Here is a 24549-nt window from a genome sequence, read left to right on the forward strand (position 1 = left end):
TTACAGGAGGATCCAGCTCCTGTGCGCTGGACACCTGTGCGGCTGGGGGGCTGCGATCCACACCATGGCGCACATCTCGATGCACAAGCACGTGGTTCGAGGCCTCCCCAGCGGGACGATGTGCGTTGAACATCGTCCCGCACGGAAACCCCTGCTCCTAGACCTTATAGCATATGTAGCAATATTATGAGCTATAGATTTCTTACTAATACAAATAGTAGAGTATTGTTGTAACAACATTTTAATATCGTACAAAAATATGAAAAACCTTAAGGCCAATTGGAAATTGATTTGTCCACCTTTGAACAAGATCCTCACAATTAGTTCAAATGTTGATGCATATGATGCCCATATTTGCTATTTCTTGCCGTCCTTGAAGCAACCCTCGTTTCGGTTTCTTGTGCATTCTCATTTTCATATGCATGATGCATATTATTTTGGGGGAACGCAGGGGCCACGCATGTGTGGCAGCTAATAAGAGTACGTGCTAGCATCTCGGGGGATGAGATTTTCGCCTTTCATAAGGCAAGGCGGTCATCTAGGCCCTCATTGTGTTTGGGCATGTGTTCCCACAAAGAACATTTTTCCTATTATTATTATTATTTTTTGGTTAAAATAAGCTTGTATATTATAAATTACCAGAATGAAATTACAATCTTAAGTATTTCTTTCCCATAGCATCTAAAATAGAAAGTGTTGTAGAGAGAGATTCTATACAAAGAGATACTTCTTGCAAAGAATGCAACAAATTTGCCAAGAAATCCGCACAACTGATGATAAAATTACACCTTCTAACACGAGTCTCCAATAACCTAAAAAGGGCCAAATGATTACAAGCAGCCCAATCCAAGACTCTTGAATTCGTAATCCGAGCATGGAAATTGATTACGGTCCGGGGCGTAGCCTTCGCTAGTCCGCTAGCATCCCTTTCTCTCTCCACTTTCCCCTGAAATGACCTGTATATCCCTTAAAAATTGATCGAACCGACTGAGGACGCTCATTGATTGTTTGCTGGCCGCATAGCATCCGCTTCCTGACAAGAAACACCTTGCCGTCTTCAAGTTTCGAAATTTCTGATCGCCTCTGAAATTCTCAAAACGCAAGGGAAATCCAGAATCTCACTCACATCGGAACTTCTAACTGGTTACTTGGTTTTCGTCCTGTTCCTTTCAACCTCGAACGGAGAAGACAGAAGATGAAGAAGATCTTCGGTGCCAAGAAAGAGAAAGAGCCCCCTCCTTCCATTCAAGATGCCTCCAATAGGGTACGTTTCTCTATCCATATCTCTACTCCCTTCTATATTTTTGGTTTTATTCGACTATGTATTTCATTTACAATATCCTGAGTTGTTTAATTGATACTTTCTTTTTGTTGTTCTGCTAAATTCGTGTTCTAAATAATCTATTTCTGGTTAACTTTATTTTGTTCATATTGAAGGAATTAAGAAATCCTATTTGATTTTCATGAAACATTGGTTGCTTTAAGGTTCTATCAGATAAAATTTATCTTTTTAACTTTATATAGTTTATTTAATTATAAAATCTATCGGAATTGTGTAAATCTTGTTCTTAAATATATTTTTTTAACTAGTATATAGTTTATTGGAGTATAAAAACCGTCGGAATTGTGTAAATCTTGTTCTTTTTGGTGGGCGGTGAGTCAGTGGTGATTAGATTTTTTTTTAAAAAAAGAGACGTTTCTGGACTCGGTCCTCTTTAGTTCATATTAATTGAAGTGGGTTGTTTCAAAGAGGAACTTCTTTTAGGGATTCTAGTGAACTGAGTGATAGCGTGCAGTTTAACAAATTTTTAGATTTTCCTGGGTGAAATAAGTTCAGCAAAAAGGAAAATAAGATGCAGCATGTCAAACTGAATTTACATCTAATGTCATAATTTCTTCATTTAGAAAACGTGGCAGAGTGCAAGGAAGTTCCAAGGGACTAAAAACCATTCCATTACATATTAGAGACAAGAAAGCAAGTCAACCCTCATGTTATCTTCTCTTTTTACAACTATTCGTTAGATATTATCCTCATAGGTAGTCTTGAGAAACTTACTGGTTAATAAAACTCTAGGGCCTTCCAAGGCCACAAAACCTACTTCTTACCCCCCCCCCCCCATGGGATCAGATTGAGCTTCAAACTTCTTGATCCCCATTCCCCATTGTCTTCACTTCTTTTTGATCTCAGCTGTGGCAGAAATCTCTAAAAAAGGGATTGAGTCCCCGTGTTGAAACTTAATTGAGGCCACTCTATGTTAGGTCAGTCTGATGTGTAAGTAAAACATGTCCCTGGGCCATTTTGTTTGGTGTAGTTCTAGAATGATGTGTACATGAACCAGTCAGTCTCAGCTGCATAAACCAACCAATTAAGGTCCCTTGTATGTGAATAATTGTGCGGTGTACAATTGACCATAGGACTCGAGACATACATATGCTGAACTTAGCTGTTTAATTGCTTCAGCAGAGGTCTCGCCAAATGATATTGTCTTGATACAAACATCCTTGATAACCTTAGCTCAAAGGTGGTATTGTATCCTCCTTTATTGATGCTGCTCATTTGGGATTTGAAGGTGATGCTTCTTACTAGAAATAATTTTGTAATGAGGATTTTGATTTTGAAGAAGCTAAAGTCATTAATCACTTTGGAGCCTGAAGGATATATAGTTCCCACCCCTCCCCCAATTATAGTTGAGGTACACAATTTTTAGAAAAACTAGTTGAGGTACCTCACATTTGAAATATTATGTTTGGGGTTCCTTATTTGTAAGTTCCGTTTAAGACCAGACATATTTCCAACTTTGCCTGTGACCAGTTCTCTCTCAACCCCCCACTCTCACCGCCGTACTCTACACCCATCTCTTCCTTTTGACCCCACCCCAACATCTCTCCCCCTCCCCTACCCTCTGTTCTTCCTCCTCCACTCCCTCTCTACATCCTCCGCTCCACCTCCTATGCAACTCCCATGCCCACCCCCTTTCTGCAATGCCCACCCCACCACTCTGATTCAGTGTCAATCCAAAGAAAAAGAGAAAAAAGCAGTGACAGAAAGTAGACAATAACTATTGGTGTTAGTCTGCGGTAATAGAGAATGGCTTGCAACAACTATGATGGAAAGCCACAACTACACAAGTAAACAAAGTGTAATGGCCCTGGTTAGACAATGAGACGACCGTTAAACCTCACTCGAACAGCTTAATCACTAATATATTTTCAATTCTCACAATGATAATTTGAATGTTGTTAACACATGTCCTTTGTCATTTACTTTGCTTTCTTCTCTTTCCATGTTTGAGCCTTTGATTGCTCCTCCCCCCCTCTCCCTCTCTCTCTGTTGTTTCTGCTGCTAATGCTCTGGCCACTGTTTCTTTGGTTTATTTCACTTCCTTGGTTTTATCTCCTCCAATTTCTGGTAGGTTGGTATATGAGATAAAAGAGATTTGATAATTCAAATGTTGTTAACATATGGCCTTCACATGAAGTAGCGCAAAAGGGTTCGGGTGGGGGGTTGTGGAGAGAGGGTGTGGCGGGGATGGGGGAAGAACAGAGGACGGGAGAGGGGGAAAGTGGGGGCGGAAGTGAGGGTAGAGGGTGGAGGTGGGAGTGAGAGGGGGGGTGTTGAGAACTGTCCATTGGCAAAGTTGGAAATATTTTCAGTCTCAAGTAGAACTGATTAATAAGGAACCCCAAGCATAATATTTCAAACATGAGATACCCCAAACATAGATTTCTTAACGTTGGGTACTTCAGTTGTAATTTACCCCCAACACCAACCCCCTCCCCCCCCCCCCCAAAAAAAAAGAAAAAAAGAAAAAAGAAATTTATGTGACTTTAACCTTTGGTATTTGAATTGGCACTTCTACAGAAATGTGGCTAATTGAAGGTTTATTTGTTTAGTGTTTGGCCTTCACTTCTGTTGAGAAGTGTACCACGATAGGGGGAGTGTCCCTATTGTGGTTGAGTCCATTATGGTTTCCTTTATTGTTTTATGTCTTTAATTGTTAGGAGTTACGAGTCAGTTTCCTAGTCTAAGTTAGTTACCTATTTTAGATTAGGTTTAGTTTCCTTTTCCTTTTATGATTGTAATGGTTTTATTATAAATAAGATACTTGAGGGAGGAAGCAACACAAGACATACGGCTCCTCCCCTTGCAGTTACTCTTCTCCTCTTCTTTCTTCTCTCTTTTCTCCTCTATAAGGTTATTGGTTACAGGTCTTAGGTTTTCTACATGGTATCAGAGCTGTTGTAACTAATACCTGATTATCACTGTAATTGCCGTTTTGAGAGTCGGTTTTAAATTTTGGCTTGAAGAAGGAAACCCTAGTTCATAAAGGAAGAAGAGGAACTAGGGTTTCACATACTGGTTTCGATGAAAGTTGAAATAGTGTCTGAAGATCATACCTGAAGTTGGGTGTGCATCGATTGTGGAATCTTCTTGCTATTGTTGTCGTTTTCTACCTCTGCTATGAACAATTTTCCGTTGAGTAATTGATTTACCGCTGGAAGATTTGTTAAGGAATATCGATTTGCTGCTGAAATTCCAGGCTTTATCTCTGCTGGGCGGTATTACCAGAACCAAGAAGAAGCATGCTGAATCTTTAATCCTTGTCGATTGGTTCTTAGATCTGGGTTGAAGGGTGCCTGCCCATAGACGGCTCAAGTCTTTGAAGATTTCCTTCGAAACTTTCCTTTAGTTGTGAGAATCGAAGCTCTGAATGAACTGCTGCAACTTCTACCGCCTCGCAGCTCCAGTCCTTCAATCTCAGAATCGGTGGTCGATTGGAGCTCTGTTTGGGTGCAATCCAGAGGTATTTCCATCACCTACTTACCGTTAAAACCCTAGGATAAACAGAGCATCCCCAAAGGAGTTCTTTCCTTAAGAAACCTGTTGGGTTTTCCGTCTCTGGTTTGTGCTAGAGGTAGGAGACGACCTCTTCAACTTCCCCTTTCCAAGAATTTTCTTTTTTATACTTTTATTACCCCACTTTCCAATTTTACCCTTCCATAATGTCAATAACCCCTTCTATCCTTAATTTGTTTTCTTCCAAGTTAGTCCTAAATCTATAAATTAATTCCCATTATGTCCCACTACTTCTTCAATTACCCATAGCCCCCTTGCAAATTCTGGTTTATTACCAGATTGCCACTCCTCCCTTAAATTTGGCCTTGCTTATGCATATATATGGATTTCACTTAAATTACAGTTCTGCCATTACCTCTTGTTATTCCTATTGTATACTTGGATGGGTCCATCCCGAACGAAATTGGGTATTTTGACCTGGGTTCCACATCAATTGGAGATTGCATGATGTTATTACAGAATTGCCATTGGGTATACATATATGCCATATTATTGCTTTTGTGGGCCCAGATCACATCAATTTGTTTTTTGGCAAATTGGTACTTAAATGATAGTGAGGTTGGAGTTTGTTTTGAGGGGGAGATTGGAAATTATTGAGATACTGGTCATATACCAAACTGCCATTGCCCTTTTAATTCCGACATTTCTTTAAAATTCTTGAAGTACAGTTGCCCAGGTGGGCGCCGAACACATGTGGGATTTGTACTTCTTTGAAGGTTGGACCTTGCATGGTGGTTGTTGGCTCCAGTGAGGGGAGGTTAGAAACTGATATATATTGGGATTATATCAACGGCTGTTATTTACGGTGCTCTTGTTTATGAAATTTTTTAATGATGCTCGTGCTTTGAGATGTTGATTATTTCCCGTTATTTGTTCACGTGTACTGCTACATGTGAGGGGGAGATTAGAATTGGATATTATTATTTGCATATCTGCTCTGCACAAGTCATCAATTGGAGAGTCTAGAGAGTCTTACCTTTCTCAATTGGAGAGTCTTATCTTTTCAAGAATATTTCGGTGAAGATTTCTCAAGATTTATTTCACTGAAGATTTTTACTTTACTTTTGAAGGGAAACTCCGAAGTTGCTGCCCTCCATCTTTTAAGCATGCTATGGTGTTTTTTGAAGATTGACAGGAAAATTCCACTTTGTGCGATTGAATTGATTCTTACTTTGAAGATCGAGTTCTTTCCTTATATTGAAGATCGCGTCTTCTCTTATTAGCAATCAAGTTCCGCAATTATTGGAGAACATCTGTCATTGTTACCTATCTGCTGTTTTTGGATCGCAGTTGATGTTATCTATCGTCCAGTGCTTGGGCTGATATTTCTATTGATTTTATTAGAGTTTCCTCTGTGCTCACTGAAGTCTACAACTACTATTCAAGACTGGTGTTGAGTTTGATTTTCTATACTTTTTAGTCCAAGCTGGAGCCTTTCTTTTAATATCTGAATACTCCAGCTTGAGGGGGAGTGTTGAGAAGTGTACCACGATAGGGGGAGTGTCCCTATTGTGGTTGAGTCCATTATGGTTTCCTTTATTCTTTTATGTCTTTAATTGTTAGGAGTTACGAGTCAGTTTCCTAGTCTAAGTTAGTTACCTATTTTAGAATAGGTTTAGTTTCCTTTTCCTTTTATGATTGTAATGGTTTTATTATAAATAAGATACTTGAGGGAGGAAGCAACACAAGACATACGGCTCCTCCCCTTGCAGTTACTCTTCTCCTCTTCTTTCTTCTCTCTTTTCTCCTCTATAAGGTTATTGGTTACAGGTCCTAGGTTTTCTACAACTTCATAATAGAATAGTATTTGGAATTATAAACTCTATTTTCCTTGAAAAGGTTCGCATAAGTTGAATTTGAATCCTTCTCTCACATTTTAAGTGCAATGTTTGATTTATGGATACTTCTACGTATGGGTTGTCTGGTATGTGAGTCACCTATAACATTCCTTTCATGAAATTTCCTTTACTGATGCATAACTTTTTCCAGCTTAATACAAGAGGTGAAAATGTAGATGAGAAGATCAAAAAGCTTGATGCTGAGCTTACTAGATACAGAGAACAGATCAAGAAAACACGGCCTGGTCCTGCTCAGGAAGCTGTGAAAGCTCGGGCTATGAGAGTTCTCAAGCAAAAGCGAATGTAAATGCCTTTTTTGCTACCATCCATTTGCATGCAATTTACTCATATTTGCAGTATAATTGAAAATATAATTGTTGCTTTAGAAAAAAACTTGTCACTTGGATCTTGGAGCCAAACCTTCATTCGAAGTGTCTCCCTGGACTCTAACTTGTAGAAGCCTGTAAGTTCCTTAAACCCAGATGTCCTGTGAATATATAGGAAACTTTGTTTCTTAATTTGTATATTTTCCTTCCAAACGAAGCATTACCTTTTTATGCCCTTCTCGTTAAAGAACTATTGGAGCACAAACTTCAATGAAGCTGATTGGCTGACATTATCAAACACTTCACAGGCTTATGTATGTAATAATAGGCCCCCTAGTGTAAGTCTGATATGTGAACAAAATTGATGGCCTTTAAGGGAAGTGAAAACTAGAAACTGAGCTTCATAAATTAAGGTATAGGGATTCTAGGGTTCAATTGGAGAGCATAATATTTGGGTTTAATATGTAAATAGTGGAGTTTTATAGTTAAAAAGAAAAAAAGAAGATTTCCACCCATCATGCAGTGCACAAAAATTCATTTGGGGGGAAGGGTGGAACTAGGATTTGTGTTTGAAATGGGCTAATGGCTCAAATCGATAAAAACAGATGTGATTAAACGAAGCATATTGGTTAGAGGGGGTTTCTTGTAAGTATGGGTGTGGATAACAGAGGTCAAGTTTAGCTGCAGAATGGATTTTAAGGCTCAGTGGCTGGGATTGGGCTTTTGAAGAAAGATTTGATTCTAGATTGGTGGTCATTAGAACAATTGACTGAAACAGGCTAAACTGGATGGATGGATTTCCAGGATCCAAACCTAGAAAATGTAGAAATTAACTGTCAATAGAAAATTTTCTTCTTTCTAGAATAGTTCCATTGCTCCTCTCCGCATCTAATCCCCTTAATTCTTCACCAATCTAACTATGAGCCATTCAGGCATCAACCAGAATTACCCTTCCTGTCCCAAACATGCAACCCCTCATCTTTTGAAAGAAATTTCAGCCAGCTGCCGCAGTGACCTAGCCTCCATGTCCAACCTCCATTAGTATGGATATGACCCTTCTTGTGCTTAGTGACCAATTTTTCTCATTTCTTTGTGAATTTCTATACAAATATCTTGTATATGGGTCTCTGGATATTCCTTTATCTTTTCCCAAGCACACATGGGTTGTAGAAGTTGCCTCATTTCCGACATCATTCTTCTTACTTCTGTTTTGAAGTTATGGAATTCGGACTTCCGCATGACGGTGAGGGCGCCACATGTTGGGGGCAACAAGCATCCAGATGTCAGTGGCCGACCGAAAGAGAAGACAATGAATTAGAGTAGATTTGAGAAAAAAAGATCACAGAGGAAACTGGGAAGACAAACATCTTAAAGTAGGGACATTTGCTTTGCTTTCCCATTGCTTCTTGACTTTGTCCATCTTGTTTTTGCAAGCTCTCCCCTTCTTGAGGCCCAAGACAATTAGGGTTATTTGAATACCCTACAATTGTATCTTAGATTAATCTTCAGTTTAAACAATCAACCTCTCCTCAACTCTAATTTCTGTGTAAAGAAGTGATCCCAGGGAATAGTTATTTTCTCTTGGGAATATGAAACCTAGACTTCACCTTCCCGTTGCCTGGGATATATGAGCTTCTTCCACTAGTGACTCTTGCTCACGTTATCTGTAACCCACCCCCCCTTGGCTGGCTATTCCTGTTTTGGGATGTGCTTACACAGCAATGACAAGTTTAATGGGATTATAAGCAGATGGATTTTTCTTCCCTGACCAGCCTGCTTTCTGAAATCCAAGTCAGCTAGAGAAGGATTTACCCCTCTTTTGTAAGTATTCAAAGTAATGTAGTTCTAGATAGGAGAAGGATCCTACTAGAGGCCAAGCAACAGGATCAAAAAAGGGGTTGCTGGTTTGAATGGGCAGAATTAGGGTTAGGTTTATGAGAATGGAGTTAAATCTTATATGGTTTTAATAGGCTGGTATAGGAGAAGCTAATAATATAGGTTTGAATGAAGTTTAAATAAAAATTTAAAATTCAGAAATTTAGGGTTAGGGTTTCGGGTTTTGGGTTTTAGAATTTAGGTTGAAATTAGGGTTTTAAATGGGAGTTTAGGGCTAGGGTTGGGATCGAGTTTTCCAAATAGGGAGAGGGATGTTCGATCTAAATATGGGAGGTTTTTTTTATGGCAAATTAGGTCTGAACAGGTTTTATGTTGTTTTAGGTTTAATGGAAGTTAATGGGGATTTAGGGTTTGGGTGGTTGGGTAGGGCTGAGATGAATATCGAGTGGACGGGAAGTGTTGGGGATGCTATGATCCAAATCTGAAGAAATTCTGATTGAGGGGTTAATGCTGGACAGGGTTGAGGGTGATTAGGGTTTTTGAAATTCAAATAAAAACAAAGGGGAATCGATTGGGGGGGGGGGGGGAGTAGAGGATTAGAAACAGGATTGGGTCTCAAACTTACAGTAGAATCCACTGGCAGCAAGCTTGGACAGCAGAGAAGGATAGAACCACCTTCAATCTTAGGGACCCTCCCAGCCGTCATGGCGTAAGGAGTCGTAGGAGATCCACCTACCCTTTCTTCCTTGATAGAACCACAAGGCAAACACTCACAAGGAGCAGCAGCAGCAGCAGCAACTATGGCAGCAAACATGATTTTTTTTAATTCATAAAACTGTGAGGAATCTTATTAAAACAACTTAAAATTTTAAAAGGTTAAAAGACCTATTTACCCCTAATGACTTAAAACAAAAGGCACTTAATTACATCACTTAAATTGAACCATGGTTTGAACCGGATCAATTTAAATTTACAAATAAGCTGAAATAAAACTAAGTATAGAACCTACTAAATATAAACCTAAGCTATGGCTGCCAAACTAAGCCCTAATTTCGGGGCTACTTCTTCTTCCTTCGGATGTGGGCACATGATGCTGCATCACAAAGTCTATAAGCCCTCTAATTAGAAATTTAGAATTGGCTGCTAGATGTCTCGAATGCTCTGATCCAACAAAATGCCTGTCGACAACAGAGAGAAAGGGGTTGGTAAGGCTTAACCTTCAACTATGACATGGGATTCAGAAAGAAGGGAAGTGCAGTTTAGAGTCATCAGCAGGGAGGCAGTCTAAGGTAGCGTCTTTATGAGCTGTAACGACTGGCAGAGGATTTATTTCAATATCCCTTTTATGAATAGATTCTAATATTCTATTCAGATAGGGGTTTAGTTTCTGAATCTATTCCTTCGAAGGAGATGGCTTTGTCCAGATCATTTGGAGTGATCTATTTACCATTAGATAACCATTGGATGGGCCTTCCATGTCTTCTGGCTAAATTTGCTTGAATGCACAAATTACGATCTCTACCCTATTCACAATATAGACAACATACTGAAGGCCTGACACCATTGCGTAGGCAAGTGATGATTGCTGATGTGCCCACACCAGCAGCAGGCCCATTTATAGGTGCAATCTAAATCAGTAGGTTGATCCCAGAGAATTATCCACCTTGGTTTTTGAGATGAAATTCCACTGGTTCAATCTGATCATTAAGTGGAGCTTTTGACCAGGTTTAACTGAGTCAGCATTTGGGGTTATTATTATTTTTGCAATAGGAGATTCAACCATGCGCTATATATAGGGCACATGGTGCTAGATAGATGGATGAGACTGCTGGAACCAATGAGCCTGTGATCATCCTCCTCATCCATCCGAACTGAAAAAATCCTACTAGGGCCCCTGATCTCATTTTGCACTCTGATATGCCTCTGTATGTGAGTGGTGTTCTGTTCTTCTGAAGGGGATATGCAGGCAGTCCTAATTGGAGCTGATAGAACATTTTATCATACTTGGAGCATGACCCCATCTACATTGTTCCGTTTCTCCCCCAACTGAGAAGGCTTTTATTATAGCATGAAAAAGGAGTCCATTTGTCTAAAAACAATTGGAAACTATTTACTCTTTACATTGAGTTCATTTCACAGGGAGGAATGCAGAAGATCATCCCTCTGTTCTTCTATCAGCTTCAGAAGGTGTGATCCTTTCCTTCTTAATTTAATTGTACCATCTACAACACCTTGTAGTACCAAGCCAAATTAAACCTTCAGAAACCATAAAAAAAAATAACCAAGACACGAACCAAACTGATCCAAATTCCGAGTCAAGGAAACTTACCAAATACTGCTCATTACTAAAACCAGATAAAATAAAAAAGAAAACCATGACATCCAGGACCAATTAAAATCATTGCCTTTACAATTTTACCTCTTTTTTTTTTTAATGAGGAATGATATGTGAGATATTCAAACCTTTTCTGGTTGCATCATGCATCAACCAGATCTAGGGACATGCAACAGAAAATTCCTAAATACTGTTTGACTTTCACTAGGTTAAGATCCTTTGTTATTGCTTCCCCGAATCTTGACTAGTGACGTTTTGTTGTCGTGTTTCTCTTATGTTGTTGGCTTGAGTTTCATCCATGGATTTTTCGTCCTTTGGAAATTCCACAGTTTTCTGAGATTTGTGTGTGCTCTGAGGAGATATCAAAGTGAACAAAGTGATTCAAAAGGTGCAACAAAGGGAGTGGAGGCATCCAGGTAGCTGATGGGTTGGGGTTTATTCATCATTGTCGTGTTAATATGCTTCTAGATTTTCCATAAGAAAACTTAATCAAATTTCTTCCTCAGAAATAATGTACCATAGCTTTGAATGATGCTTCTATTTATTGTAACTTCTATAATTAGATTGACAGAGAGGGGAACAAGAAGTTTACAACAACAACAACAAACACAGCTTTATCCCAACTTAATGGGGTCGGCTACATGGATCCAAACAAACATAATAGAGAAAACATAGATAAACGCCCCCAAAAAAAATAGCAAAAACATAGATATACGCCCAAAAAAAAAAAAAAAAAGAAGATTGGAGAAGAGGGATGGGGAAAGAGATGAGAAAAGACAAAGAAAATGACAAATGGAAGATTGCAAATAAATAGAAAGATTAAAGCTAGTAAGAGGTAAAAGGCACAGCCCAACACGTTAAGGATATTCTCAGCTAAATGGAGTCTGCAACATGGATCCTTGCCCTCCAATAGGCTCTGTCCGAGGTCATACTTGGGACCAGACCTAGACTATGCATGTCCTTCCTTACCACTTCTCCTATAGTCATTTTAGGTCTCCCCCTAGCTCTTTTAGCTCCTTCAATCTGAATCATATCACTCCTCCTTACTGGGGCTTCCCTAGGTCTCCTTTGAATGTGACCATACCACCTTAAGCGGCTCTCTCGGAGCTTGTTATTGATTGGTGCAACTCCCAAGTCCGCTCTTATATGTTCATTTTGTATTTTATCCTTCCTTGTTTTTGCACACATCCACCGTAACATCCTCATCTCTGCTACACAAAGTTTATCAATGACACTTCTTAACTACCCAACATTCTGCCCTGTACATCATGGCCGGGTGAACAACAGTCCTATAGAACTTTCCTTTAAGTTTTAGAGGAATACTTCGGTCACACAGCAGTCCGGACGCACCTCTCCACTTTATCCAACCCACTTTAATTCTCTGTGAAACATCATCCTCTATGTCACCTTCTTTATTTATGATTGATCCCAGGTATCTGAAATAGTTACTTTGTGGTATCTCTCTTTCCTCAATTCGCACCATCTCAGTACCCATCGAAGTGTGACTAAAATTACACATTATATACTCCGTCTTCGTTCTACTAATCTTAATACCTCTTGCTTCCAAAGTTGACCTCCACAACTCTAACTTAAAGTTAATCCCTTCTTTTGTCTCATCCACCAAAATAATATCATCAGCAATGAGCATACACCATGGGACCTCGTCTTGAATGTTCTTGGTTATATCGTCCATGATAAGCGCAAAGAGGTAAGGGTTTAAGGCTAAGCCATGATGTAATCCAATTGTAATTGGGAATTCCTTGCCCTAACCTCCCACCGATCTCACTCTAGTCACCACACCCTCATACATATCTTTAATGACATCCACATATTTACTTGACACTCCCTCTTCACTAGGACATTTTGGATTCTCTAGGGACTCGGTCATAGGCTTTTTCTAAGTCAATGAAGACCATATGTAGGTCCTTGTTGCTGTCTCTATATCTTTCCATAAGCCGCCTCAATAAGTAGATAGCTTATGTCGTGGATCTACTTGGCATAAAGCCAAATTGGTTCATCGAGATAAGAGTCTCTCTTCTCAATCGGGCTTCAATAACCTTCTCCCAAAGCTTCATTGTGTGACTCATTAGCTTTATGCTTCTGTAGTTATTGCAGCTTTGAGTATCACCTTTATTTTTGTAGACCGGGACTACAATGCTTCTCCTGCATTCATCTGGCATCTTCTTGGTGCTTATAATCCTGTTAAACAACTTCATTAGCCAACAAACCCCACTCCCTCCTAATGATTTCCACACTTCTATTGGGATCTCATTAGGGCCTGTTGTCTTACCTGGTTTCATCTTTCTTAGGGTTTCTTTAACTTCTGCCACACTGATCTTTCGAACATATCTATGATGTGTGTTATCATGATGAACAGGATAATCGTATGGGTCACTTCTACTTGACCTATCTCCATTTAGTAGGTCACAGATATACTCGTCCCAATGTCCTCATCCCTTACTAACACTGTTCCTTCATCATCCTTGATACACCTGACCTGATCGAAATCTCTACTCTTCCTTTCTCTCATCTTAGCTATCTTATATATAGCCTTTTCCCCTTCTTTTGTGTTTAGGTTGATATAGAGATCCTCATATTTCTTCGCCCTAGCCATTCCCACAATCTTCCTAACTTCGTTTCTAGCATCATAATACCTCCTTTTATCCTCTATTTCCTTAGTTCTTTGCCAAGTCTTAAAACTCACTTTCTTGGTTTTAATAGCTGCTGGGACCTCATCGTTCCACCACCAAGTCTCTCGAGGTGCCTGGCGACTACCTTTCGCCTCCCCTTGCACATCTTTGGCAACCCACTTAATACAAGTCATCATCTCGTGCCACATCACATTGGTATCTCCTTCGAAGTCCCACCTTCCTTGCTTGACCACATTATCAGTAAAAGTCTTAAGATCCCCCCTTTTAATCTCCACCACCTTATCCTAGAGTGCGTAGGTTCTCTCCTCCTACACTTTTGGGCCCTGAGACACATATCCAAGGTCACTAATCTATGTTGTGTTGTCAAGCTCTCCCCAGGGATAACCTTACAATCCTTACACACCAATCTGTCAACCCTTCTTGTTAGGAAGAAGTCAATTTGACTGGAATGAATCCCACTTTTATAGGTAACTAGGTGTTCCTTTCTTTTTTCAAAGAAAGTGTTCACAATCGAAAGATCATAAGCTACCGCAAAGTCTAGGATTGAGGTCCCCTCTACATTTCTCTCCCTAACCCCGAAGCCTCCAAGGACACCTTCATAGCCTCGACAGTCACTCCCAACGTGGCCGTTCAGATCACCGCCAATAACAATCGATTCATCCTGCCCAATACCCTGCCCTAAAACATCCATATGGTCCCAAAATTGGCGCTTTCAACTTTCATCCAAACCTTATGGAGGTGCGTAAGCGCAGACGATATTAACATCTTTCTCCAACACTAGTTTGATAGATATAATCCTATCACCCACTCTCTTAACCTCTACAACATCATTCTTTAGGTCTTTATCCACTATTATCCCCACTCCGTTTCTATTACTTTGGTCTCCCGCATACCAAAGTTTGAAGTCGTCCAACATTTTAGCTTTGTTACCCTTCCATCTTATCTGTTGGATACAAGCTATATTAATCCGTCGTCTCCTTAAAACATCTATTAACTCCATGCTCTTACCCGTTAAGGATCCAATGTTCCAGGAAGCTAATCTAATCCTATATTTCTGGGCTGGCAAAAAACCTCACTTGCCCTTGCCTACTTATCACCGCATCCGGGCGTCGACGTAGCGCTTTGCAAACGGGGTACGCCCTAGAAGAAAGAGGGCGAAAAGACATGAAAATAAGAAAAGCATAAAAAAATAAGAGAATCCATGCAAAAGGTGATTGGCTGAATATACTACAGTGCTGGCTACCGACCTGACACAACACTATAGAAAAATAGATAAGTTTAAGAGAAAGAAATAACAAAGAGTGACGTTAGGCAGTTAACTCAAAAAGTGAGCAACGTGGCAACTAGGGAAAATGGCATATGGAACATATGGAGCAAATAAAATAGCAAATGTATACAACCGTGAAACAGATAAAAAATGTAATGCAATCAGGCCCACCGTAGGTTAAGCCCATTAAAATGAAACAAAAGTACCAAATAAATGCACTACCAAGCTGGTACTAAAGAAAAGCAAGATAGAGTACACAAAAACCACGTAATGTCCTAACAATATAATGCCCTACCACTAAGTACTAGAAACCATCAATGTGTTAAATAATAATAATAATAATAATAATGTGCTCACAATAAGCAGTAGAATAGATAGACTACAGTTCGGGTACAAAGAGATATAGTTGGATTCACTACAACTATGCAGTAGCAGGATTAAAGGAAATAAATTAATACAAACGAGATCAGCTGCACAAGTACTAAAAGATGATCCACGGAACTGATGTGTATCCCAATAGAGATATAGATACCCAAGGCTATGAATCGGGCACAGTAAATTGAACAGGTAAATAGATACAAATATCAAGCAGATATACAAAGAAAACTACTATGTTAAACTACTGAGGTAGAAGAGGAAGTAAGAGAGATATCCCTTAATATCCTTATTTGGTCCCCAAGGCAGCGGTCTGAGGTATTGCTACACGGCTTGTACTAGAAACTAAGTGATAGCAGCTGGTATAGGGGGGGGGTGAGTGTTGTGGGTATGGGTAGGTCAAGAGTCAGTATCGGGTCTTCTGGGTTGAAGAAGGTCGAGGGTCAGTGTTGGGGTGGGTCTCGAGAGTGGCGTGAGGGTCCTACCTTTTGGTCGTTGGAGAGTTCTACCGATGGATGGACTTTTGACGATGGGGAGATATCAGAAAACAGAGAGGGAAGTGGTGTGGGGGTATAGAGAGGTTGTGGGAGAGAAGAAACCGGGATAAAGGGGTGAAATTGAGAGTGGGCAGAGATTATCGTTATAAACACAGAGTTAAAAATAAAAAATAGAATCGAGATGTATAGATAGGAGGTGGGAGAGAAGAAATCGGCTGGGGTAAGGGATGAAATCTAGGGATTGGGAGAAGGGGGAGCTATCCAGGAGAGAGAGAAAGATAGAGATATACTCTATCACGGGGTGAAATTGGGAGTGGGGAGAGATTATCATGATAGACACAGAATTATAGCCAAAACAGAATCGAACTGTGTGTAGATAGGTCGTTGGAGAGAAAAAAAAATCGGCTGGGGTAAGAGAGAAAATCTAGGGGTTGGGAGATGAGGGAGCTATCGGGGAGAGAGAGAAAGATAGTGATATATTCTAAGGGGAGGTCGAAAAAGTAGGATAGATAGGTCATGAGAGATAGAGGAAAACGGGGGACAAGAGAGAAAATCAAGGGTTTGGTAGCAGGGGGAGCTATCGAGAAAGAGGAAGTTTGTGGGAGGGAGAAGAAAATGGGGGCGGGAAAGAAAATCAAGGGATTGAGAGATATCGGGAAGAGAGAGAGATCAAGGTAGTTTGTGGAAGAAGGGGGTCGAGGAGGGAAGGAGGGGTATACCTACCTGGGGGCTCGCCGCTGTTTGGGACGGTGATGAGGTGCTGGAGGATTGACGGCTTAAAGAGCCGTTAGCAGTTTAGAGAGCAGAGAGAGAGATCCCAGTTTTTAATTATATAACCAAATTTCTAGAAGTAATTTAAGGATCGCCTGCAGTAATCTTTATCAACCTACCATGGATGGTGAAAAACTCAAATCTTGACTATTGCCTTCTGTTCCTGATGCGATATTGAACAAGCTTTGCGTATCGGCGAGTACATAAATTTGGGCACCGGGAGGGGGGGGGGGGGAGGAAGGGAGGGGGAATTGCTTTCTTCCGAATGGTATGTATTTGCAGATGTCATGTTATGGGAATGCTTCTCCGGTCTCTACTTGATGGCTGTAGAATAAAGGGCCTCTAGTGTGAGCAGTAAATTTGAAGTCTTGGGGAACAGTGCCCATTGGAGCTGAAGCACCAGTTGGAAGAAATCTAAATGATTGGGAAACTGCAGCAGTGATTACTTGTTTGCTTGGAAAGTGGAGGTGATGAAAACAAAGAAAATCGAAAGCCTTGGAGATGGGAAAGAAAATTCTTTTTAAGTAATAACCCCACCCTAAAAAATATATATATATATACAAGGTTTAAAGTATCGGTATCGGGTATCGTATCAGTCGGGTGAGTGAAAAGGGCTTTTTGATGAAACCTTATATATACAAGGGTTCAACTGCTGTTCTGGAGGAAAAATGAAGGAATACCCTTGTATATACAAGGTTTAATGTATCGACTGTATCGAGTCTATGAGTGAAAAGGGCTTTGTTGTGAAATGTATTGACTGTATCGATGGTATTGTTATGTATTGAGCTGTATCGGCCAATGCATACCGATATGTATTAATGCACCCACAAATCCATTTATCAACCGTATCGATTGTATCGTATTGGCCGATATGATTCGATACAGCATGTATTTTTTAAAGGGACATATCGGTTTGTATCGTATCGGTACCAACCGATACCGATAGGATACAAGCCGATACTTTAAACCTTGGTTACACAACGTATACTCCATCTTTGATCTATTTATCTCGAGGCCTTTTGATTCCAAGTTGATCTCCATAACTCCAACTTAGCGTTAATCCTTACTACTGTCTCATCCACCAAGATAATATCATCAGCAAAAAGCATACAGTAAGGAACCTCATCTTGTATGTCTCTGGTTAAAGTTTCCATTGATAAGCACAAACAAATAATGGTTAAAGCTGATCCTTGATGTAACCCAATTGTAATTGGGAATTCACTACCTTGATTCCCCATAGTTCTTACGCTAGTCACCACACCATCATACATATATTCAATTATATCCACGTATTTACTTGAAACCCTTTTCTTCTCTAATATTTTCCAGATTAACTCATTTGGAACTCTGTCCTATGTTTTTCTAGGTCAATAAAAACCATGTGGAGATCCATTTTGCCCTCTCTAAATCTTTCCATGAGCCTCCTAAGTAAGAAAATAACTTCAGTCATTGGTGTGAGAGAGTTGATTTAAATTATCAGTTTTTAAAAGAACTCATTACAGAAACTAGAGTTTCTCTCTAATTATCAATGTTTCGAGATTTGGGTTGAAACAACTTAAATCTTGCAAAATATTTTGGTTTCGACCAAGGTCGAAACAAAATGGGCCTCGACTCTCTAGGCATGCAAAATTCCGATCAAAACTTACTGGTTTCAGTCTAAATCTCAATCCTGTTTTGGGTTTCGGTTCGACCGAAACGTTACATTCAAGTATTGATAAAAACCAAGTTCCAAGCGAAATCTAGGTCGAAACCGTAATTTCAAACCATGCTAATTATATTGATGTTCAGATTCTTAAGAACATTAATAGTCTTTTATGATTGATCGCTTCTATATGTTTCTTTTAATGGAATCCAAACTATATCTTCATGAACACAAAAACAGGCATCCCATCATGATGCCACCAAATAATGAAGTGATATTGAAAAGTCATCATATAAGAAGGAATGCAAATTGTATACTGGACTAGGTTCATCCTGAAAGTTTCTAACAGGTTATAAATAAGCTCATGTTTAATTTTTGAAATATATGAAGTTCATTTTTTTTCTTCGTTTGGACTATGTGTTACTTCAACTGGATTCTTATGGTCAGGTATGAAGAACAACGTGATATGCTTTACAACCAGACATTCAACCTTGATCAGGTTTCCTTTGCTGCTGAGGGACTCAAAGACGCTCAACAAACTGTATGTATTAAGGACCTACCTTTTTTTTTGGGTGGGGTGTTTCTGGTTATGCTATTATTGTAAGTTCAAGTGATAACTATAGGTGCTGGTCCATTTGTTCCTGTGTATGACTGGCTCATCCCACGGATATATTAAAGCATTGAGCAGAGATATATTTCAATAATATTTTAGTACTTCAAAAGATGGGGTATGCATTGGAGTCCCAGTATTACCATGCTTTTTTAGTGGTAGTGGCTGACACCATGTGAAATGTATACTTTTTTTTCCCTCTCTCTTCTACTATGGGGGAGGGAAAGTAACAACCATGTGAACTGTTGATGCCCTCATCAATCCAAGGTGTTCAATTGATGGGTTCCATCTGAAAGATCTTCTGTACCAAAAAGTTGGCCAATCAGATTCTCTTAACTACTACCTGCTTGGACCTCTTTTAATTGCCTGAAATACTTCAATAATATATGGGAATGGTCCATCTAAAAAAAAGTTACTGGTTAGGACCATCTGGTCAAGAGCTAAGTAGAGCCTTACCTACTGTGAGTGGCCCTAATTTTAGACCTTTTTTTTGTGGGGTGGTTTGGGGGGGGGGGGGGGGGGGAGAAAGAATACGTATAACATTTATTTTGCCAATAGACTGAGTACTACCATGCTGATGGTATTATGAGAACTTGTCAATGTTTCTCAAAAAAATAATTGAATAATTCTATTATATGCCAGGGCATGCATGGGATAATCGTGGTACTATAGAACGTTTCATTGTTTTCAATAGTAGGCCTTACCTGACAAAGGTTGCATATGCTTATAAATGGAAAATCCCAATATGGGATCCATTTCTTGTTGACCATCTAGTTCAAATTATTTAGATCATCAGATAAGTAAATCCATTTGCTTGCAAATGCAAATAGAGGACATCATTCTTGAGGAATGAAAGGGAAATATTAGAGAAGGAAACACACCTGGTTTGTTGGATAGTTAAAATAATTAAATTAGGCTGTGTTTTAGTCCAAAATGAATTTTTTTCCAAGTTTCCTTTGATTGCACCATTCAGATTTATGGACTAGGTACGCCATTAATGATGGTTGAACAAAGGTCTTTGAAAGAATCTAATTATCTTTATCCAATGTCTGGATTCCTAGTTTTCGAATTTTAGAACTGGGACCACCTTTTCTGCTATATCTTTGTGTCTTTGATGGGAGATTTCATGGATCCATTAATAAAAGTTGTTAGTGAAGCTTCTGACAAGCTAAATCTTGTGTGTGTCGTTCAGATGTCGTCACTAAAATCTGCGAACAAGGAGTTGAAAGGAATGATGAAGACTGTGAACATTCAAGACATAGATGTGTGTATTTCTTGTCATTATTTCTATCTTACGTCATTAGTTGAAAATTGCTGAAATTGTGGTTTGTTATGAATAGAACATGCAAGATGAGATGATGGACCTGATGGATGTGAGCACAGAAATTCAAGAGTCTCTTGGTAGAAGCTATAGTGTGCCTGATGACATAGACGAGGAAGAACTCATGGGTGGTAAGTTTGATATCATACAGATTCATGATTTTGTCATTCTTCTCTCTTGAAAATAAATCGTGGTGAATTTGTACTGTCTATGAGGAAAACCTAGGGCCGTCTTTTAATTGCTACCTTTTTGCGGTCCTTTTTCTGCATCTTTATCTTCAACTTTATTTGCATTCTGTGATACAGAGCTTGATGCCTTGGAAGCTGACATGGGAATGGAGACAGAATCTGATGGGGTGCCCTCTTATCTTCAACCTGACAATGAACTTGATGTGGAGTCAGAACTCAAGTTGCCTTCAGCCCCATCAGGGCATGGAAGGCATAATGCCCAGGTATGTTTGTCCTCCATCTGCCCTGTTCTTAGCTTTTAAATTTCTGAAAAATATATTAAAAAGGGCCATCTTTTCTGTTTTCTTGTTCTGAAAACATTAATTAATATAGATACAGCCCCATACAAAGATTCTCTGTGACATCTCTGATAAAGATCAATATCCACCGTTAGTTATGTTTCATGAGCTCCCATTTTTCAAGTCACTTCGTTAGGCACAATATCTGTGCATTTGCATCTTCATTCTTTCCCCACACTCCCCTATTTTCCTTTTTCGGGTTAGCTTTTTGCTCCCCCCCACCCCAACTAGATCATTAGGAAACAATAGGGTCGTTTCTCTCCTAACCACTTTCCTATAACTCCTCTGCACTGTTCCAACATACAGCCAATCTTTCTGTAGATTTCAATCTAACACTCTCTCTCTCATTTGATCCATCAACTCCTTAAATTTCTTCAATCTTTCTTCTCTCTTCATTTTCCCATAGTTCAGATCCTCTTCAAATGTTCCACAACACAGCCACACTCTCTTCAGATTCCTATGACACCCTCTCTTCCATGTGATTTAACTAACCCTGTAATCTCACTCATTGCTCCTCTATATACTGTCAAGTATTTCAACTTTAATTATTTTCCCATGTTTCCTATTGAGATTCTACACTAGTAGTACGAAACGACCTCCCTTAAGCATATATACCAATTCTATTTAGAAAATCAGATAATATGCTAACACCAATAATATGCTATCTTCTCCGTCGTATGATTTTTAACCTCAAGGTCTATTTTATCTCACACACTCTTCCTTATCTTGAGGGCTTTCTTCCTCAAGCGTGCTCCATCTTCCTTACCATTTTCAGATTTCAACAAATTCTTATTCCTCATTATAAGGTCCTTTGCAACCGCACCACTCAACAAGAAATCACTATTATTGAGTTCATCTCCTTCAGATGTATGTGTATTGGTCCCCCCACCCCCCCCCCCCTTCTCTCTCTCTCTCTCTCTCTCTCTCTCACGTGCACATGGCCACTTGATCAAATATCCTAACATCTTCTCATCAGTCAGAATACATAATCCGACTAATGGGATATCAAAATTTTTTTGCTACTCGGTATCATATCTGTGAAAATTGATCTTACACAAGTTGCACTTTCACTCACAACCGGACAGGTACAGGCGTACAGCCCAGCCCAGGCGCCCCAAATGACCCAATTGCCTCTCTCTCTCTCTCTCTCTCTCTCTCTCTCTCACACACACACACACACACGGTCATCATACATGTTTAACAGTAGTATGTTTATTATATAAGAAAGGATTAGCAATTCTTAAACTAATGATGAGAAGTTCCATTCATTATGTAAAATTCTGTCAAATAACTCCTCTTTCTGATTTTCAGCTGTACTGAATTGTTTGATGAAAAATTTTCTTGTTCTTTTGATGCTGCTGGGGGGTATACTTTAGAGGATCAATGGAGGGCAATCGGGTCATGGTCATTAGTCGCACCATAAAATGCTAGACACTATATCTGTTAGAGAATATTCCATGTTGGACAGTTAGGTTCGGCAAACAGATCTTTCGGACTGCATATTGCTGGGCCTGAATGATCTGAGGAAAGGGTGTCAAAAGTCAAAACCTAAACTGAACGGTCAAACCAGCCCGATTGAGCCCGAACCAAACTGGGCCCTTGTTGTTCTGCTTCGGTTTCTGTTTATGTCACTATTCGGTTTCGGGCTAACCAACGGGCCCCCAATTAGCTCAACTGATAGGACTGAACCGAAACCTGAAAACCTACCCTGAACCCTAAGAACCTTGCCTAATCCCTACAGAAAACCAGTCCATACCTGGTTTCCTAACCGAACTGAACCCGATAACACAAACCGGTTTGAACCCAACCCGAACAGAAACCGAAAAGTCCTGAAACTCACAAAAACCAAAAAAAACGAACTGAACCGCCTGATTGACACCCCTAATCTGAGGCCATGTAAGGTTTTTAAAAAACATTGATTGTAGGGTGATTGTTATCCTTTCTTTTGGAGATAACAACATTATGGTAATGGGTTACCTTTAGTAGCAAATCGATTTTTATGGTTACCCTTCTTAAGCAATGAATGTAGGGAGTTTGTTTATTCTTTGTATTTAGTCTTTTTTGGGCACTGGCCATCCAAGAGGGCCTGCCTTACATCCAAGGATCGCATTGGGTTGGTTCTAGCAGGTGTTTTGGCTTAAACCAAACATGACTTGCTGACCTTAACCTCACGTCTGACCTGCCCTGACACTGAACTGCGGCTCATTGAGTTGGGGAAAGGAGAGAAGCTTGGGTCAGGAGAATAAGTTCAAAAACCAAAGCAAAATATAAGACAAAAATGATACAGATATTTGCTATAAATTCTCATGGCCCTTTTTAGAATTCCTTGTTTGGTGAAACATGACATTGCATGTGCTTTGTAAATTGAATTTGTGTGTTAACACCTGAGCTGCCACCTGGCAGTAACGGCCAGCATGTAGGAAAGGGCTCCCATGCACTGCTCCTACCTCATTTTATGTTTTTAAGATACTAAAATCTGCATCTATGATATACCATTATGGCAGTTCTGCAATATATTACTTCCTTTGGTTTTGCTTTTGCCATTCTACTTAATTACCTGTTTTTGTTCATTTTGAATATATTCTCTGCTCTACAGGGTGAAGACGAACATGGTTTACCTGCTGTACCTCAAGCATCCATCCGTGGTTAGGGAGCCTGATCGAGCAAGCCATGTAATTAAATTGTGTAAAATTATATTCTTTAACCCCTTTTGTTGGGTAACTTTGCTCGCCTGTTCTGTGGTCGACGGCGAGAGTACCCCTCGACTGTATTGAGAATGACAAATGGCTTCCCTAATATAATGTAAGGACGAATTTAGCTTGGGGTTACTTCTAGTACTCTTACTACTTGGCCTCTCTCTCTCTCTCTCCCTCCCTCTCCATCCGGCTTCCGGAACGTCTCAAGTCTGGGGGAGGATCGGGATTCTGCCAAAATTTTAGATGGGCCCAAGCCATGTGCACACCTTCCCAATATGCCGAGTTATTCTTGGTTCAGGTTTGCAAAAAATTCTCAGCTGTGTGTTGAAAATTTTCATTCATCTGCGAAGTGGCAGGTTAAGAATGATCTAAAAAAATTGGGTTTATATATGTTTTTTTTAATGCATTAAAGAGGGCTTGTATATATGCTTGGATTCGCTTTTGGGTTCATTACATATACAAAGGTAAAATTATAATTGTGTGAAGATTAGGTTTTTTAAGTTGTTCTATATATTTTCTTTATGGGAAAACCACATTGGGAGATGCAGAGTAGTGTAAAGAGATTTTTTTGACTTAGTGAAAAATCTATGGTTCTCTCGGATGGATGTAGGCATTCATGGCCAACCATCTTAAATTCTTCATGTTGTGAGTTATTGTTTTTTTTTTTTTATCTTTTGGTTGCGCATTTGTCTTCAACAGATGGTATCAAAGCGGGGTTTGATAGATTGTCCCAGGTGGTGTGTGGAAATATAGAGAACAGGGCCTGTGCAAGAAAAGTAAGAGGTATTCCCCTATGTGGCAATTTTTCTGTGGAACTATGTTTTTGATAAAGGGAAAATAGTCCGGAGAAGATAGTGGAAAATGAGTGGCTAGAACTGAGGGATCTAGTGAGAAATATGATCTAATTGTATCTTGCGGATAACATTCTTTGCAAGACCATTGGGATGGTAGATCCGAAGTCCAACCAAAGTTGGAAAGTAGGTATAAGTCCACGTCATTC

The 24549-nt window shown here is 39.6% G+C and overlaps 1 protein-coding gene across 2 annotated transcripts; it reads left to right on the forward strand.

Moving 5' to 3' along the window:
- The first annotated feature begins 1078 nt into the window (after window positions 1-1078).
- LOC122642153 (vacuolar protein sorting-associated protein 60.1-like) lies at window positions 1079-23646 on the forward strand. 2 transcript variants are annotated; one of them, XM_043835581.1, is made up of 8 exons: window positions 1079-1264; window positions 6848-6999; window positions 11523-11609; window positions 18844-18937; window positions 20199-20270; window positions 20347-20458; window positions 20633-20778; window positions 23450-23646. In XM_043835581.1, the coding sequence occupies exons 1-8, from the start codon at window positions 1196-1198 to the stop codon at window positions 23501-23503; spliced, it is 786 nt and encodes a 261-aa protein (XP_043691516.1). In that variant the 5' UTR covers window positions 1079-1195; the 3' UTR covers window positions 23504-23646. The 2 variants fall into 2 exon arrangements, with proteins under 2 accessions (XP_043691516.1, XP_043691520.1); XM_043835585.1 differs by lacking the exon at window positions 11523-11609 and having other exon boundaries at window positions 1119-1264.
- The last annotated feature ends 903 nt before the right edge of the window (window positions 23647-24549 follow it).

The sequence above is a fragment of the Telopea speciosissima genome, chromosome 1 (assembly GCF_018873765.1).
Source record: "Telopea speciosissima isolate NSW1024214 ecotype Mountain lineage chromosome 1, Tspe_v1, whole genome shotgun sequence".
In the NCBI taxonomy this organism is placed as follows: domain Eukaryota; kingdom Viridiplantae; phylum Streptophyta; class Magnoliopsida; order Proteales; family Proteaceae; genus Telopea; species Telopea speciosissima.

Coding starts and splice junctions, on each gene's coding strand:
- LOC122642153 (XM_043835581.1), top strand. CDS start 1,196: ATGAAGAAGATCTTCGGTGCCAAGAAAGAGAAAGAGCCCCCTCCTTCC. Junction 7,000..11,522: donor GTTCTCAAGCAAAAGCGAAT/GTAAATGCCTTT, acceptor GAAATTCCACAG/TTTTCTGAGATTTGTGTGTG. Junction 20,779..23,449: donor ATGGAAGGCATAATGCCCAG/GTATGTTTGTCC, acceptor TCTGCTCTACAG/GGTGAAGACGAACATGGTTT.